This window comes from Podarcis vaucheri, assembly GCF_965113315.1.
Source record: "Podarcis vaucheri genome assembly, chromosome: 4".
Lineage (NCBI taxonomy): Eukaryota > Metazoa > Chordata > Lepidosauria > Squamata > Lacertidae > Podarcis > Podarcis vaucheri.
In genome coordinates, this window is record NC_138762.1 from 70,054,011 (window position 1) to 70,068,898 (window position 14,888).

General features: G+C 43.7%; 1 protein-coding gene across 1 annotated transcript; it reads right to left on the reverse strand.

Moving 5' to 3' along the window:
- Positions 1-1,102: 1,102 nt before the first annotated feature.
- LOC309531414 (toll-like receptor 7) lies at positions 1,103-12,276 on the reverse strand. Its single transcript, XM_082220856.1, has 3 exons — positions 12,136-12,276; positions 9,881-9,965; positions 1,103-6,110 (listed from the first exon to the last, which is right to left on the reverse strand). Exons 2-3 carry the CDS (start codon positions 9,923-9,925, stop codon positions 2,958-2,960), a joined length of 3,198 nt encoding a protein of 1,065 aa, XP_082076982.1. The 5' UTR covers positions 9,926-9,965; positions 12,136-12,276; the 3' UTR covers positions 1,103-2,957.
- Positions 12,277-14,888: the final 2,612 nt, after the last annotated feature.

Genomic DNA, 14,888 nt, shown 5'->3' on the forward strand with positions numbered 1-14,888 from the left:
GGGATGATAATAATTAATAATAATAAAATAAATAAATAAATAAATAAATAAATAAAATATTTATATTCCGTCCATCTGGCTTGGTTTCCCCAGCCACTCTGGGCAGCTCCCAACAGAATATTAAAAACACAATAAAACACCAAACATTAAAAACTTCCCTAAACAGGCAGCGGGACCAAAGGAGTGTGGATGAGCCCATGTAGAGTAGGAACCGCTGATGTCAAGTCATTGTTAATGGGCTGCTGGCATAGCAAGACCATAGGATTGGTACAGAGGCGGAAATGTGACTATCATACAATCTGTGTTTGGGTTGTTAACTAAAATGCACTGACCAGCTTCCTCAAACTGGCCACATATACTAGCAACAGGAAACACCTTTTGGTTAAATTTAAAGCAGGAGAAGAAGTTCATCTACATGACTAACAAAAAACAGTAAAAGTTGTTTATAGGCCAGAGAGAGCTTGAAAATGACCAGAATTGGGTTATCTCAAATTGTGACCTTCAATATGTGGGTTCTTTTGACCCACAGTTGGGTCAAAGCTCAAGCAAAGGTGGGTGTCACCAACAACATTATTTTCTTCTTGTTATGGTGCTGAAAGAGCAAATGGAGGATAATGATAGAGGGAGAAAGTTAGACTGGCAGAAAGAAAACAGACAGATAAGTTGGATGGCTGGAATTCTGCAAATTTATTCTTCTGCAGCCAGGAAGAGGTTAAGATAAAGTTTATTGAAAGCTAGCACAAGAGTATTCACAACATAGTTAAGTAAAACACTGTTAACAATGCTAACATTTACCTTCCATAACAAGCAGATATTTCCACACACAAATAGAAGCCACACTGGGGACAGAAAAGCAGTAGCAGCTTGTAGTACCACAGAACTGCTTTATGGCACAAGGGGCGGGGGACAATAATATACTATTTCTGGTTTTGGACAACTCTTGTAGAAGCTCAGCATAGCTAAAAATAAGCACCGTATTTTTTGCCCTATAGGACGCACCGTCCCATAAGGCGCACCTAGTTTTTTGGGGGAGAAATAAAGGGAAAAAAATATTTTTCCCCCAGGCACGGGGCTGGGGCGGGGGAAGCTTGAGCTTCCCCCGACCCCAGCCCCCAAACAGGCAGCTCTCTGCAAGCCGTGGGAGTGCTCCCGCTGCTTGCTGAGAGGTCCGCAAAGCCTGGACGCGCTAAGCTGAGCGCGCGCAGGCTTCAGCATGCAGGCAACTCTCCGCAAGCAGCGGGAGCCCAGCGCTGGGCTCCCGCTGCTTGCAGAGAGTTGTGCGAAGCCTGGAGAGCGTGAGGGGTCGGTGCGCACCGACCCCTCTCACTCTCCAGGCTTCAGCGAAAGCCTGCATTCGCCCCATAGGACACACACACATTTCCCCTTCATTTTTGGAGGGGGAAAAGTGCATCCTATAAGGCGAAAAATGCGGTATTTGTGTTCTGGACCCAGTTCTTCCAGATTCTGATGTGGATTGTCCAAATGTTATCGGCAACTAAGATTGTTGGCTAAGAGCGATACATTTAAAAGTTATTTTTGATAATCCGTTGTGGTGAATTAAACAGCTTCTTATTTTTAGGTTCTACATTAGTATAAGCATTCCAAATAATTATATCAAGAATTTGTACCCAAACCCTGTAAAGTAGAACAGTATTGTTAATCTCACATTGCTTTTGGGGTCAATGCCAACTGGAGTGGAGGGGAGGAATACCTTTTGGGTTTGGGACCTTAAACATAAAGAGGACCTCAAAAATGATATTTTGACTTCCGATAAGCTTTGCAGTTTGCTTTTATGTGATTTGACCAAAATGTGGCATATTTTCTCAGCTTAAAGCTGCAAATCTAAGCCATTGAGAGAAGTAATTTGGTAAAAAAATTGTTTTTTTGTTAACTGTTATAGATGCTGTCATATTAAAGAGTTCAAAATGTTCAGAAATATTATTAAAATATTTCTGCTTTGATTAGACCATGGTGAATAGGTACTCTCAGACCAGCTGAATATGCAAACAAAACACTCTGCTTTATGTCTTATTTTTGTTTTCACATATCGCCATTTTTATTTTTCTTATGCCTAGCGGTCTGAAAGGCTGGAAGTGGCCCCCTCTGAGAAGAGGCCTATATAGGAGCTTAGGTGGACATGCCTTGATTATCTTAATTGAGGGTTGAGGTTTACATTCCCTTCTGGGCAATATTCTGGGGGCTGTGTGCCCTTAGTGGGCGGGGCCAGAGGCAAAATTGGGCAGAGCAACGAGTGCGCATTCTACCTTTCAAACAGTAGGTTAGCTCCTAAGCATAACACACACATCCAGCCTCCATCTGAGCAAGCAAGAGGCATTGTCAGAGTTCAAGAACCCATTCCAGACAGGTGGAAATACTCCAGGAAGGTGCCAGGAGGGCTGGTTAAGAAACATGGCTTGGAGAGACTCTCAAGGCTGGGGCACCACATTTGGCCCCTAGGTGAGAGGTCCCTATTCCTGGCTTAGTGCCCCCAATTGAGTTTATAAGATGACTTGAGATTTAAATCAGTGGCTTCAAATGTTACCTAGGCATTACACTGCCTAATACACTGTTCACTCTGTGTAATAATGTATCTTCTGGTTTCTCAAGGATATGTATATACAAGAATAATAAATAGTGGCTTCAGAAGCTTATAGCTGCAGCCTTTCTGTTCTATTTATCTTTCCCACCTCAGATGTTTAAGAGTATATACAAATCTGCCACAACCTCCTAGCATATCCCAACATTTAGTATCTAGAAAGTTCCTTTGCAGCACTTGTCTCAAATAAGCTAAGCTTCCTATATTCCAGCAGTAGGTGTTGAATGTTCCATGAGCTGCTGCTATTCCTTCAAATGTTTTAAAATTTCGCCCGGTGCAAAGGCTGAGATTGAGCCTCATTCCGTTCATTCGGTTCAGTGTGGCTTTAACCTACAGAACGTTTTTGTAGAATGTGACCAAGCTATACCATCTCTTTAAAAAGCTTGTTATAGCTCAAGTCATGGTTTGCTGCTAGTGAATTTCTCAGACACTGCCAGAAATACCACTGAGACTGAGGGTTAGTTGGCCATTCAAGGACGGACCTGTTGCACAATCTTTTCCTGAGGCGGAGATACTTTGAGGTTTGCAAAACCTTTTCAAGGAACACCAGGATGATTACATCAGCTTTTTCATCCACGAGCCGCTGGTGTGCCAAGTAAAAGGTTGTCTTGAAGTTGCCGCTCGAGATATACCTGTTTGTTAGCACAAATATAGTTTTTCTGCTCTCTTGTATACTCTCAGAAAGGTTTTCCAGGACTGGCCGCCCTGGTAGCCAATCTCTGTCTTCCAAACATAGCTTGAATCGTTTCTCTCTGCCATCTTCCAGCTTTTCAAGTAATTCTTTTAGGACCCACTCATTTACAGCTGCATCTTTCTTATCGTAAGCAATGAAAGCATCGTAAATAGCTTTGGACGAAGAGAGGCGTTTATATCCTTTCAAACTGGCAGTGCAGAAATGATAGATGTACCACACATCCCAGAAATACAAGTGGCTCATCACTGTGACCAGCATCAGCGACACGATGACCGAGACAGTCATTAAGTACAGGATCGAAGAATAGTTCAGCTCGCAGGCATTCTGATCCAAGAAAACCACACTTTTACCTTTCCATGCACCTGGGCCTGCACATGTCACATCTGTTGCCAGTAAAGGAATAGTCACGTTTGTCCGGTTGACCCATGAGACAAACCACACAAGGTCACAGTCGCATCGGAAAGGATTGCCGTGTAAAACTAATGTGTCTAGCTTGTCAAGAACATTCTTGGGGAAGCTGAAATTACTAAGTGTTTTGATTTTGTTAAAACTGAGATCTAGATGTTTCAGCTGGTAGGCACCTTGAAGAAAGTTTTTTGTCAGTTTTCTAATCCTGTTGTTTTGCATGTTGAGGTTCTCTAGGCCCCTGGAGCAGTTGGACAGCTCACGGGGGACTGTACTCAACAGGTTGTCGCTAAGATCCAAGGTTTTTAGGTTTTCCAGAAGGTGAAGGTTTGCCCAATTAAAACTCTTCATTTTGTTACGTGCCAATATGAACACCTTGAGCTTGGAAGGCAAGTTCTCAAAAACATCTGGAGGCAAAAAGGTTAGAGAGTTTTCAGAAATGTCAAGAGTCTTTAGGTTGGTCAGGTCCTTGAACAAGGACAAGAATTCTTTATTCCCATCCCGCCATAAAACATCTAAGCGATTCTTTCTAAATTCCAGAGTTTTGAGTGAACTGCTTGCCATCCCTTTATCAGTGGATGTAGAAATCTCATTCCCGTTCATGAACAACGTTTTGAGATTAATAAGATTACCAATGAAGCCCAACATGTGAGTGATGCCTTCTGCCTTAAAATAGTAACTATTATCACTGAGGTCGAGAACTTCTAGTTCTTCCAGCTCTTTAAAGGCATTTGAATTTAGCAAGTCAATCCGGTTGTTAGAAAAATCCAGATATTTCAAGTTGGAAAGATATTTGAATTCAGTTCCGTTGAGAGTTTGGCTCATAGCATTAGCAGACAAGTTGAGGCACTTCAGGAAAGTGAGGTCCTTGAAATCAGAGGGCTTGACAAAAAACATGTTGTTTCTGCTCAAATCCAGCATTGCTCCATAGCTGCTGCAAGAAGTGTCGCCGGCGAAAGGCAATGGATAAGCAGCCTCTCTGTCTTTGCACTTGCAACTTCGGCCATACTCATCATATCTGAAGTAATGCATATCTTTCAGCACAACACTATTACTTTCAACTAATGAATGCTTTGGAAGAGAGTTTAAATTACCAGTGGATCCACTTGAAATGAGAGATATTTTATTGAAGGAAAGATTTATAACTTTAAGAGCTGGGAAGCTTTTGAACTCAGACACATCAACATTCCTGATGAAATTAGTCCCAAAATCCAGCACACTAAGATTTTGTAGAGGAATCAAATTTTGTAAAGTATGGTTATCCAGTTCCCGGAAAATGAAACCCCTCAAACCTAAGAATTGCAGATTGGTAAGAGTAGAAAACGTCTTTGGTAGCTTCAGATATTGGGAATATGACCCCAGATCAAAATTGAAAGACAAATCCAAGCTTACAAGGTTAGGAAGAGACTTCAGAAAGTCGGCACGCTCAATTTTTTTAGCCAAATAATTCTGTGAGAGATCGAGCACTTTAAGTTTCATAGTATTCTTAAACCACTTTGGATCCACTCTGCGAAGGGAAGTGCTGTGCAGCCGCAGAACTTCCAATTGTGTTAAGGAGTCGAAAGCACTGGAATTAATAAAAATACTTGCCTGACCTTCGCATTCCACACAGTAATAGGGGGCATTGTGACAGCGAGGGCAGTTGCCACTTAAGTCCAGGATTTTCAAATTATGAAGGCTGGCTAAATCATCCCCACTAATATTCCGAATTATGTTATTGTAAAGGTAAAGTTCCATTAAGGAAGACGGCAGATTCTGTGGGACTTTTGATATGTTATTAGCTTTTAAGGATAACACAGTTAACTTCCCAAGGGCCTGAAATGCTGTTGCATCAATGCTATAGGAAACATTGCAAGGATTGCGGTAATAGCAGTTCTGACCAAGGAAGAGACTTTCTAGGTTGCTAAGTCCTGACAAATTATTGAGGCTAAAAATGTGGTTTGCTTCGAGACTTAGAAGACGCAGATTTGAAGGCAGATCCAGAGGGATGGTGAAGAGTTGATTTCCATCTAAATACAGTGATTTTAGTTTGTGGAGTTTGGCAAAACTGCCGGGTTTGATTTGGGGAATCTTGGTACACACCTTGTCTTTTGGCCCCAACATGGTAGGCACACAGTTGCACCTGAAATCAATTTCCAGAAGATTCTTGAGGTTGTTAAAATAGCTTTGGGCAATCATTGGGATGTGGTTAATGGCGAGTGTCAGGTTAGTAATGTTGGCAGACATTTCTTCTGGGAATGTTGGGAATGTTATGAGGCCACGCTCACTGCAATTTGCTAGCAAATATTCGCTACCAGCAACCATATCACAAGGCAAGGTTTTGGGGAATTGTGTCGCTGGCACCATCCTTGGAAACAGGAACGTAATGAACATAATGGAGAAAAGCAAACTGCTTGTTTGCTGTAGGTGATTTGCCTAGACAGAAGGGAAAATGCAGTCACAACAAACTCAGCTTAAAAGGCTTCTCTTAGACATTTCAATATTGGTAGCGAAAGCAACAGTGAGTTTTGTAGCACCATAAAGACACATACCAAAACGATGTAGATTACAGGCTCCTGCTGTGTGTGAGGCTGTGCATGAACTTTATAAATAAAGTTCAGATAATTTCTACAGGATGCACATACCATAGTGGACAGAGATCAGATTTCCACCCCTCTCTCATCGTACTAGAAACTATGGCTACCCAGAGAAACAAAATGGTGGGAAATTTGAGTCAGACAAGAGGAAGCACTTTCCCACACTTGTTTCTCCATTCACTTATAAAGCAAGAGGTTTTGTTTTTTTTAATAGAAAGGAATACACAGGGAAGCAAAGCCAGCTCTTCCTCTTGCCTTATGTCACTGCACTTGGTTAATATTATGTAGTTCTTCTGCAGCCTGGCTTCAACTGGAAGTGATGAGTCAAGCAGAGAACTGGTTGCTGCTATGGAGTACACAAGGCAGTGGCGTAGCGTGGGGGTGCAGGGGGGGCCGGCCGCACCGGGCGCAACATCTGGGGGTTAGGGTTAGGGGGCGCAAATCCACGGGTTAGGGGGCGCAAATCCATGGGTTAGGGGACGCAAATTACTTGCCTTGCCCCGGGTGCTGATAACCCACGCTACGCCACTGACACAAGGCAAAGCATGGGAGAGGTTGTCTTCACTCCCATTTCAGTCCTTTTTTCGTGCAGACATAGCAAACACCTGCCTAAAATGCATGCAGTTGCCCTGTAACATCTAGTCTGGACCCTCGGTGCCACGGTCAGTGTAATTCTCCCATTTCAGAATTATTAATTGCAGCTGCTTCCCCATGTCTCAGAGTAGTCAACAAAGTGATGAAACTGACTAGTGTGATCCCTTTTGCGTCTGGGGAGGGGAAATCATTTTGCTGAACGGCAGGCTATATGAGAGGGAGGGAGAGCTTGCATGTTTTCGGTTTCAAGAGCTACTCGTGATTTTACAAAATCTAAAACACAGTTTTGAGACATTAGGAGAGAGTATGTTAGGAGAGAGCTGCTATCCAGTCACTGGTCACGACAGTCACATCAAAATACACACATCTGTTGCACGTGCAGAGCTCTGAGGTGCAACTTGAAAAATAATAATTGCATGTGGTCAGAAAAAAAGAATGGGTTTTCCTACTCTTCAAGGTCTACCTTTTCTTTAATAAAACCCTAGTAGTCCACTGTTAGCTTCTAAAAGCAAGAGAACATAGAACTATCTGTGCTGGATTTGAAATAGATTTTAGATATGTATTTTTTAATTTAAAAAATAGTTTTTAAATTAAATTTTAAATATTTTTAAAAAAATGTTTTTAAATTGATTTATATATGTAATTGTTTTAAGCATATTTTAAATCATTTTGAGATGCTTCATAGGAAGCAAGTCATAAATGAAATAATAAAAATAAGAATATGTTCAGATAAAATGCTAAGCTACAGTATGTTTGCTCTCCTTTCTTATCTCTTCCTTTGATGGTGCTGTAAGGAGGAGATCGGAAGTACCTGCCTCCATTTCAGTGAACTGCATTTTGTCCTTGGCTCAGTTCACAGGCAACACCAAGCCATGCCATTCCTTAGTGAGGATGCATGAGTGTGCAGGCTCGCAGATTGGATACTGCAGCCATTTTGCTCCCCCAGCCCTACTACTGCTGCACTGGAATGAGCTAAGCCATTGTGCAGTGCGTCATCTGAATGTCTCCCAGACAAACCATAAGCAGTAAGCCATAGAACAGCTTGTTTGCTTGGGATGAGTCTGTGTGTCAGATGGCAGGTTAAGCCAACCCATAGTTTAGTTCATGGTAACAGGTCCAGGACCAGAGAAGGAGCAAAGTGGTTAGTTTCCTTGCTGGGGACAAGTACACCTGGGTAAAGCCATAATTTGGCTCACAGTTATGGGTGAACTGGGTCAATATGTTTGAACCAAGAACTGCACTTTGTTTTAACTATGGCATATTCCAGAAGTGGGGCAGCTTTGTAGCCCAAGGTGGCCAGTTTCAAAAGCCCACTGCAAGCAATAAGCTCAGATGTTTGGCAAGGACGAAGAGAGAGAGAGAGAGAGAATGAGGTGGCAGAAAGAGGGAGGGAATAGATGGCCATGGTTCTTTTTAGTTCTGGATTCTGCCATGTGGTCCCTGACAGATTCCCTCACCCACCTTGACAGAATAAAGGCTGCCCACCGTGGTTTATTTAGACAAGCCATTATTGTAAACTATGGTTTAATTTGTATTATCTGGACAAACCATTGCTTACATTCACAATAGTTTGTCCTAATTTGGGCATAACACATTGGAGATGGAGGGAAATGCTTTGCCCTTAATAGTGATCTTGGGTATATGGCAACATTCCATAGGTAACACCAAACCATGTTGCCTTTTCACTTTAAATCAATGTTTTTAATGAGGTTGCTGCTCACATGATTTGCCTTTGATTTAAGCACCTGCCCTTGCTGTCTTTATTTGGGTAACAGCCTTTGGATTTTGGGATTTTATACAGTAGTTGAATATTAATAACTAATCTTGCAATTCAGCCTGCTCCTCTAATTACCATATTTTTCGCTCCATAGGGCGCACCTGACCATAGGGCGCACCTAGTTTTTAGAGGAGGAAAATACGGAAAAAAATATTCTGAATCAAATGTTGCACTAAACTATTTAAAGCACAAAGCGGGCGGCTCCTGTCCGCTTTGCTGCTTTAAATTGAGCCTCAGAGGAGGGTAGGAAGGGGAACCATGGCTTATCTAAGTCCAGTTAATAATGCTGAGCCTGACTTATGGCCATCGAGATTAGCCTGGCCGTCTCAGTGGAAATCTGGGGAGGCTGGGGTGGACTTTCAGTGGTCAAAGTGTGGTTGTGTCTTCCTGCCCGGCATCTATTTCCTGCCCTCTTTGGCACCCCCGCACCCTGCTTCGAGGGAAGGAAGCGGAGCCATGGATCCTCTGCTCGCAACTGCAGTGGATTCCCTCCACTTTGAAGCAGGAAAGTGGGAGAGGAGCTGCTTACATGAGTGTAAGCTGCTGCCCTCCCACATTGCCGCTTCAAAGGGAGCCCAGGAGGAGGGAATCTGCTGCAGCCGCAAGCAGAGGATCCATGGTCCCCTTCCTTCCCTCCTCCGTAGTTGCTTTGAAGCAGGAAAGTGGGAGAGGAGCTGCTTACACGAGTGTAAGCTGCTCCCCTCCCACATTGCCGCTTCAAAGGGAGCCCGGGAGGAGGGAATCCGCTGCAGCTTCCCCCACCTCCCGCAGAAGCCGCACGCTCTTTAAAGGGGCTGCTGCGGGGCTTCTCCTGGCTTTTCTGGGAGGTGGGGGGACTCCCCCACCTCGTAGAAAAGCCTGCGGGAGCCGCACAGCCTTTAAAGAGGGCGCCGCTCTTGGGGGCTATTCCCCCAGGAGGGAGAAGGGACTGATGTGGCCAGTCAGTCCCTTCTCCCTCCTGGAGAAAAGCCCGCAAGAACGCACGAAGCTTGTGTGCGGCTCTTGAGGGCTTTTCCCGCCTGCCTCCCCCCTGCATTTGCTCTATAGGACGCACACACATTTTCCCTTGCTTTTTAGGAGGGAAAAAGTGCGTCCTATGGTGCGAAAAATACAGTAGATTTGCAAAGAGCCCAGAACAAAACTATGAAACATAATTAACTGCACAGGGAGGGAAATGTGGATTAGTAGATGTGAATGCTCAGTTAAGCAGCTTGTCATGTCAGAAGGCATGTGCTTACCTGGATGCCCAGAGGTGTGCGCAAGTATTTCCTCTCTCTCTTCATGGTGTGATCAGTTTCTTGCAATGAAGAATTACCTGTTTAACTGAGGAGGCAGCAAGAGAGTGCATTTTAGAAATATGCCAATAATAAAATAAATATGGAATTGTTTCTGTGGTAGAATCATAGAACTGTAGAGTTGGGTGGAATCTACACACATATAAAAAACCCCCGATGTGATTTTTTTTTTTTAAAAAAAAAAGTTTTGAAAAATACATTGAATTTTGCATAGCTCACTGTTGCCATCTAGTGTCACATTTGTATATTGCACTTTACAGCACATTTAAAACATTTTATTTGCAGCCGCGTAGCTGAGTCCTTGGAAGGGCCCACAAGGATCATCAACCTCCTGCGATGCAGGATCCTTTTGCCCAACACGGGGCTTGAGCCCACAACTCTGATATTAGGCTGAGTCAAGATGGAAGCACTTTCAGGAATCACTGAATGAGATAACGAATGATGTTTACGATTCGTCACAACTTCTATTATAATGTTTATAATTGTATTTTGACAGTTTGGAAAAAATAAATAAATGATTCTAACTCAGAACTGCAGGGGGCTCTGAAAGTGAGAAGACAGACACCCCCTTAAAAAAAAAAAACTTAAATTATTTTCAAACAAAATTAGCAACTGCTATTAACAGTGACCTGGCCTGCAGCCGTTAGCAGATGATAATGCATGTCTCCATGCAGTAAGAAGCTTTGCCTACTACTGTTCTGCAAAGCAAAGTCTTTGGTAAAAGTGTGTGGAGCACATGGGAGCATGAGATGGGAGCATGAGGTGGAGCTGCAAAAATAAGGAACAGCAGAAGTGAAAGGACTGGCCATACAGAGGGGCAAGGGAGAAGGAGCCGAATTTTCACGTATCAAATCATTGGGCTCCAGATGTGTTGGATTCCAGCTCCTATCACCCCCAGCCGACTGGTGAGGGCTGCTCTAACCTCTGTATGCTTGACTTAGCCAGAGCCAGTCCAACCTGTGCAGTTGGGAACTCCCCCATAGAAGCAGCTAAAGTTAGTTTTCACATCTGCATTAGTTCTTCTAGGGCAGGAATGGAGAACTTGAGGTGCTTCTCATGTTGCTGAGCTCCAGTTGCCATCAACCCCAGCCAGATGGGATGATGGATGAACATAAAGCCAGTCAGGGATGATGGATGAACATAAAGACATAATAAAAAAATTCCTTCCAGTAGCACCTTAGAGACCAACTAAGTTTGCTATTGCTATGAGCTTTCGTGTGCATGCACACTTCTTCAGATACCACACGAAAGCTCATACCAATAACAAACATAGTTGGTCTCTAAGGTGCTACTGGAAGGATTTTTTTTATTTTGTTTCGACTACGGCAGACCAGCACGGCTACCTACCTGTACTAAAGACATAAGAAGAGCCTGCTAGATCAGACCAATGGCCCATCTAGTCCATCTTTCTGCACTCAGAGTGGCCAACCAGATGTGACTGGTTCCTCATCCCTGTAGTAGGGTGATTTTATTGCCCCTTCCATTTTATAATAGAAGCAGCCATGTCAGTAAGATAAAGCCAGCTGCAGCAACAATATTTCGTAGACCAGGCATAGGCAAACTCGGCCCTCCAGATGTTTTGGGACTACAATTCCCATCATCCCTGACCACTGGTCCTGTTAGCTAGGGATGATGGGAGTTGTAGTCCCCAAACATCTGGAGGGCTGATTTGCCTATGCCTGTTGTAGACTATCAAACTAGCAAAATTTTGGGCTTAGAGACCAATCCAACAGGTCCATTTTCTTGCAAGGTTTGTATCTGTCTCACTCTTTTTGCCCAATTCCAACTGACTGAGTCACAAGTTATAATAAAGCCACACAACACCAACAACTCATCACTTGACCCCTTTTGGTATCTAGGTGAGTCTAAGGCTGTTATCCTCAATTACTACGGAGTTCAAAGGTATGTCACTTTTCTCCAGAGATAAATGTGAGGTTTAGCCTCTGAAGTTTTCTGGTTCCTAACCATTGGGTTGGAGAGTCATTTTTTCCAAACCAACTAACCTATATGTTAACTTCCTGTTTTAAAGATCAATAGTACTCATTATATGTTTATAAAATACACACCTTAACAGAATGTAGCAGATGGGAATGGAGACGAATACAGAAGATGATACAATTCTCAAAAATACTTATTGCACTCAAGAGTTGCTTCCAGATACAAATGCTTTCAAGAATACAGTTAAAAATTGAACTTACCATTCTATGAAGGATTTTGAGGAGTGCTGTTTTAGATGGAGAGAACAATGAACTAAGCCCTTCCAACTTCAGGTCAGGTACAAAATACAGGGAGAGAGCACGAGAATTCACCAATTGAATGATTCTGTCACCTACTTGGGTACTTCTTCGTTTCTCACCAGGAACTTGCAAAATTAATAGTATGTGAGGCAGCTGTCACCAATGCTCACTTCCTCAAAGGTAAAAATAGTGTGGGGAATTGGGGGTTTTTTTGTTTGTTTGGGTTTTTTGGTTCTTAAAAAAAATATATCCTACATTGTCTTCAAAGCATGAACCTGCCATTGCAATGAAAGTGTACCTGGGCTATGCTGCTTCAGAATGCAGGTTGAGATGAGACTCAAATGTTCTTCCGTGTGTAAGAATAATAAATAATAATAATTAAAACTCCCCAGCAGGGGAGGGAAATGGATACGCTGGCATCTAGATTGTAACTGCATTGTGCTGTGCTGAGTGAGGTGCATAGAGTTCTACAACCTCCCCATGTGCGGGCTGAAGTGGTACAATCCAGACACAGGTTTACGATTTCACTGAGATCTAGGGCCATAGGTGGTTGGTTTTTGCCTGCTTATAAAACAGGTAATATGAATATAAATCGTACTGAGAGGTGTTCAGCTGCTAACTTTTATTCTGAGTAGATCCCTTGAAGTTAATGTATGTGGCTAAGTTAGGTCCCTTATTTTCAGTGGAACTACTCTGAGTAAGATTTAGTTGATGAATAATCTCCACTGTGTCATATAGTTGAGGAATGATAATATGCTGGCCCCGGGGGCTAACTGAGAGGCGAGGTCCGGGTCCAGTCCGAGGTCGATGGTGCGGTATGGAGGCTGTCCGTCAAAGCTGTAGCTGGGTCCAAGGTGGAGAGTCAGGTGGGGTTAGGAACTCTGGCAGAAGAGGACGACAGGGAACAAGCTACCAACAATGTTGCTCCCGCAACCTGGGACTGGGGCTGGCTGGCTTTTATCTGCCCCAAGGCATAGGGCGGCCCCAGTCCACAGGTGACTCGCCTCTCCTGGCCTGGAGGCAAGCACTCCTCCTGCGGGAACTTAGTTCCTTCCGCCTCTCTGCCCTGAGTCTCTGCAGCTCAGGAGAGGCTGGAGGGTTACCGGACCCAGAGGCAACCTCCTCTTCTCCTGGCGGGGCTGAGAGTGGAGCACCTGCAGGCAATGGGTCCTCCATCCCCTCAGGAGCCAGAGCAGACTCAGCGGGTGCCTGCACCTGAGGATCCAGCACAGGTGAGGACCCTTCAGGCTCATGCCCCAGCCCCAGCTCAGCTGGTTCTGGAGGCGGGGAATCCTGTGCAGGCTGGAATTCCTTAGGTTCAGTCCCTGAGTCCGAATCCCAGGCCATCACAGATAACTTCAGAACAGATTCAGATTCCTCAATTACTTCAGATAACTTCAGATTCAGAGCAATTAGCCTAGACAAATTTTTATATAAAACGGTGTGTAACTGGATGACTGATCCATCTTGCCCCTAATCCTTTTGTCCCTGAATCAAGCATCAAAGTAGTATTTCAATGCTTGTGGATAAAATCTGTGCTATTGGATTTTGGCCAGTCTTTGATATAGTTAGCCAATCACTAACTATAACAACAACAACCCCACCAAAACCTAGGGAGATCTCAACTGCCAAGTCTTCTTTCCTTTCACATGCTTGCCAATATTTTATTCCTCCCCTCCTCCTCCCATGTTTAGAGCAGCTAGCAAGCATTGTTACAGTTTCAGTTCTCCGTGAAATGAAACTTAAGTTGTAGAGACATTTACAAGCTAGGCTTTCTTTCCATGCGATAGTCGTGCAGGTGTGACACCTCTTGCATGAAAACCTATAAATGGTGTTTCTTACATAACCATGTGCTGACTTGAGGAGGAATACAGTGGACAACAATAATAGTTCGTCTTAAGAAGCCTGTATTTATGATACTGAGGAAATACTCCATTAAAGGTAAAACTTTCTCTATAGACCACAGGTCTGAATTGCAACAACTGTCTAAGTTCTGAGGCTGGGAGAAGGGCAGCCTTCTGAGATAATACCTATGAAATAAATAATGGTGATGAAATTATATCCCACCCCTTCCCAAAGAAGCCCAGGGCAACAAATAGTGGTGCTTCTTCTTCCTGGCACCATTTTTCTTCTTAGTTCTTAGCCATTCTTAGCCCTCATCTACCCACTTTGCTACTTAATCTGCTGGCAGTGGGACAGGCTAGAGCTAAAACTAGGCATGGTCACCTCTTCTCTTTCTGCCACCCCCTTTTCTCTCTCTTCCAATGGGCTGCCTGAGGGGAGACACAGACCACTCTTGCCAGAAACCTGAGCTTACCACTTGCAAAGGGCTTTTGATAATTGGCTGACAGCGGAATGCAGCCTTGAGCTGCAGGTAGCCCATAGACCATAGTTAAAACAAGCAGTAGCTCCAAGTTCAAACTTACTGAGATGGTTTGTGCACAGTGCGAATTCAAACTATGGCCTGGTGTGAGCGTACAAGTGTGCTGACCCCAGCAGATTTCTTTCAGAAATAGCTTTTATTAAAGATTTTCTAGGGTTACAAAAGTAGGTGCAGGTCATAGGGTCTTTTCTACAGATTCGATGTGAGACGTGGAAATTGTATACATTGTAAGGTTGGGGGAGAAGAAAAGTAAGGAGAGGGGGCTATGTGTGCGGTATTCCCCCGCCCCCCAGCATCACTTGGGTAGGTTTTCTTTCTAGTCATTTACTAG